Here is a 3,851-nt window from a genome sequence, read left to right as displayed (position 1 = left end):
CTTGAGTTAGGTCATGTCATCAATAGCAATTAAATATCAGGATATGATATTCACAAGGAAACTTTATTATAATAATAAAGATATTCCTCTAACTATATGTTTGTTGATGAGCTTAAAATATATAAATTTTGGGCATAGTTGTCATTTACATATGATTGCTCTGCAAGAAATAATAAGTTTTGCTCTACAAATATCACTTCCCTTTGATATTGGATTTATTTTTGCATGGATATTCTAAAGTTTCTCATTGGCTTATATACTCTTCTCAATATATATATATATATATATATATATTCAAAATCTATGAATTTTATGGGGATGCCCTTTAGGTTACTTTTCAAGTCTTTTTATGGATATTTATGTCTAACATACAAAGATATAAATACTCTTAGCAAAATCTTAACAGTTAGTTAGATTTAAGCAGCATCTATATAAAAATAATAATAATCAAAAGTTTTAAAGGTTATTTATATAAAAACCAAAATTTGAGGGAATAACATGTATATATCAACTTTAGCATTAGAAATTTTTTAATTTCCAAGATTTCTACCCACAAGAAACAATTCCATTTCATTATTAGTTTTATATATAAATCCAACATTGAGATAAATACATCTTTCATATGACATTCCAACTTAATCATACCTTCAGAACTAGTCTCTGTTCCTTTCTGCACATCTATTATAACAACATTGCTCATGCATGCATGCATGCATGCAGATAATTAGCTCTCATCCTCCTCCTTCCTCCTCCTTTACGGCTTGACCCTTTTCATTAGCACTGCCAAGCCGAGGCGGCGATGACCGGCCGGTCCTGCCACCCGAGCAACAAGCAGCCGTTCTCCTCCGTCAGGCGGTAGCCATCGCAATTGTAGAGACCGAGCAGTACCCGGCTCTGGCTGGCGGCGTTGGCGCTGAGATCCACCCTCTTGAATCCCTTCCCCTCCATCACCTTCCTCCACCGCTCCAGCCGCTCGTGCCGTACCACCCTCTCCGGCCCCTCGCACGCCACGATGTTCCTTATCTCCGGTGATAGCAAGCATTGCTCCACCTACCATTAGGGCGGAGATTTTATATATCGCTCTATATTTTTTTTAAAATTTTTATCATCATAATTTTATATAAGACCCTACAATTTTCTTATATATTAAGTTAATTTTACTCTAACACCACCTAACAGAATAGAAAATATTTCCACTACTTCTAAAAATAAAAAATTAAATTATTTTTCTATTTATTTTTTTTACTTTAACTTAAAAAAAATAAAAAAAAATAAAACTATGCAGATTTATACTTATTTTGTATCTATTGTTTACAGAAGAGCTATATTTTTAGAATAAAAAAAATATAGATAAAAGTCTGATATCTATCCGGGATATTAGTTATACCACATTTGGTAATTTTGCATGGATAGAAGTTAGTTGAACTCGTCGTACCTTCATGCGCGCCGATGAGTCGGGCGGGAAGGTAGCGTGGAGGGAGTCGAAGATGGCGGAGTAGTAGTGGAGCGCCTCGAGGAACCTCCCCAAGAAGTGGGGCCCGTTGTGGCTCGCCTCCTGTTCCACCACCGTCACGATCTTTGGCGCCTGCTCGTGCACCATCCCTACCACCGCTGCCACCTTCCCCGGCTCCACGCGGTGCAGTCGGTTCACGGCGTTCACCGCCAGCGCCTCCCCAACCCGCCGCTGCAGCATCCGCGGCCGGAGCTCCTCCACCCGGTCGGCGACAGCCGAGTGGAACTCGAACGGCACGCGCAGCGAGGCTGCCAGCCCGGCGAGGTGGCGGCCGGTGTCCCTAACGGCGGCGGCGGGGTAGCCGACCCCAGTGAGGCGGAGAGAGGGCGGGCCTCCCGGGCGGGCGGCGAGGGCTTGGAGGAAGGCGGGCCATTGATAGCCTTGGAGGATGTCGAGGTCGATGATGTGGACACGATCCTCGCCGTCGAACGCCTCGAAGATGGCCTGGTTGGCGGTGAAGTGGGCGAATTTGATGTAGGGGCAGGCTTGGTAGAGGATTTGGTAGATCTTAAGTTGGTCGGGAGAGGGGGAAAAGGGGAAGGAGGAGGAGGAGGAGGAGGAGGGAGGAGGAGGGGAGAGGCGGGCGGAGAGGGCATCGGCGAAGCAGGAGGCAACGCGCTGCATGGAGTCGCCGAGAGGGGAGACGACGCGTTGGAGGTGGTGAAGGTGGCGGCGGGCGGTGGGGAAGTCATCCTTTGCGGCCGCCTCCGCGCAGGCCAGGAGGAGGTGGACTAGTTGCAAGCCGCTGTCATGCTCTTGCTGTTTTTAAAAGAATTCAATAATTTATAATATTATATCAAAAATAAAATAAAAAAGAATCGAGCCCCCTTTTCATATATATTTTTATGTGAATCCAAACTATATCTTCTCACATCCATTTACTATCATAAAAAAGTAATTACGTACGTGTATCCGGCCATCTTGTAGAAATTTTCTACAATCTAAGCAGCTGATGGAAATTAATTGAGAGATAGTAGCAAGTTATCATTTACCTGCTCACTTTCTGAAGCTAGCATTGGACCCAACAATCCCTGGAATGAAGCATCTATCCACTCACACTTAGCTGCAGTAGATATTTCCCTCCCTCGCTGTTGCTGCAAAACTTCTCCATCTCCAAAATGACTCATCTGATCATATAAACCCCCTTGATGTCCACCACTCTGCATCTCTCCGCCGGCCGGCTCACCGAACCCTAAGTCGGGTATCGACAAGCACTCTAACAGGGTCGGCAGGACTGCGGCCGCCTGAATATTATCGAACACCTGACCGCAGCCGACGTCCTCCACGCGGGCTTTCGTCGGCATCGAAAACCCCCCGTAACCCTCCCTGTATTCATCGGAGAAGGCGTCGATCGCCGGCAGTGAGAAGCTCTCCCCATGAACAAACTGATCAGTGGAAGAACAAGAAGAAGAAGAAGAAGAATAGAGTGGAAGGGTAGAGGTGGAAGAATTGTTGAAGACTTTGTGGAGTGGACTCATTGACTTGCCCTTGTTAATGTTGGGTGAGTATCCATGCATCCCATGCACGTAGCCATAGTTGCTATTATTAGTAGTGTAGATATTATTATTAAACCCTAATGATCTCTTAGGTGATGATATCATGTGGTCTTTCTTAGGAGGTGATGAGGTGATCACGTATTCCCTTTTAGGAGAGTATATCATGTAGTAGTCTCTCCTAGGAGAACATACCATGCAATCTCCTTTGGGTGAGGAAATAATATAATCTCTTCTAGGAGAGCAAACCATGAAGTCCCTCCTAGGAGAAGATATCATGAAATCGGCGGCACCGGTATCGATCTGATCGGCGAACAATGACTCCCATATCGTGTTGTCCGGCGACTGCACCTCGGTGGTGATGTCTGCATCGAACTTGAGCTCGTGGATCAAGGCAGTTGCATTGCTTTGTTCGAGCTCCGATGAGGCGAGGACATTGGATTCCGACACGGAGGCTGCCGGAGAAGGCGGTCGGTGCTTCGAGCCAGAGATGGTATCGGAGATCGTGGAGCTTCCCATGCTTCCATTTGGAGTGGTTATGGTCATCTTTCTTTCTCTTAGGCTCTCATAGAGAAAACTCTCTATCACGCATGCATGCACCTCTATTTGAAGAGGACTTGTATAGAGAGATCTAGAGAGAGAGAGAGTAGAAGAAAACACATCAAAGTTGCAGGTGTCCTTTTCTCCAGCTTTGGTGAAAAGGGTATTTTGTGATCACAAAGGGCAAGATTAGGGTTGTAAGGATTAATTGGAGTTTATTGGTTTGGAACATGGCAAACCAATCAAAAGAATGAGTTCTTTGTAGGGTTAGTTGCTCAAGGGATTCTCTTGTCTCTTTGCTTGGT

The 3,851-nt window shown here is 45.1% G+C and overlaps 1 protein-coding gene across 1 annotated transcript; it reads right to left on the bottom strand.

The window, feature by feature from the left end:
* Positions 1-774: 774 nt before the first annotated feature.
* On the bottom strand, positions 775-3,552 carry LOC140802131 (GRAS family protein RAM1-like). The gene is made up of 3 exons (XM_073157566.1): positions 2,506-3,552; positions 1,436-2,272; positions 775-1,050 (listed from the first exon to the last, which is right to left on the bottom strand). The coding sequence occupies exons 1-3, from the start codon at positions 3,550-3,552 to the stop codon at positions 775-777; spliced, it is 2,160 nt and encodes a 719-aa protein (XP_073013667.1).
* Between the last annotated feature and the right edge of the window lie 299 nt (positions 3,553-3,851).

Source organism: Typha latifolia, chromosome 15 (assembly GCF_019914945.1).
Source record: "Typha latifolia isolate L0001 chromosome 15, TyphaL0001v2, whole genome shotgun sequence".
Taxonomy (NCBI): domain Eukaryota; kingdom Viridiplantae; phylum Streptophyta; class Magnoliopsida; order Poales; family Typhaceae; genus Typha; species Typha latifolia.
Note: the sequence above shows the minus strand (reverse complement) of the source record. Positions and strands in the feature narration are given on the sequence as shown.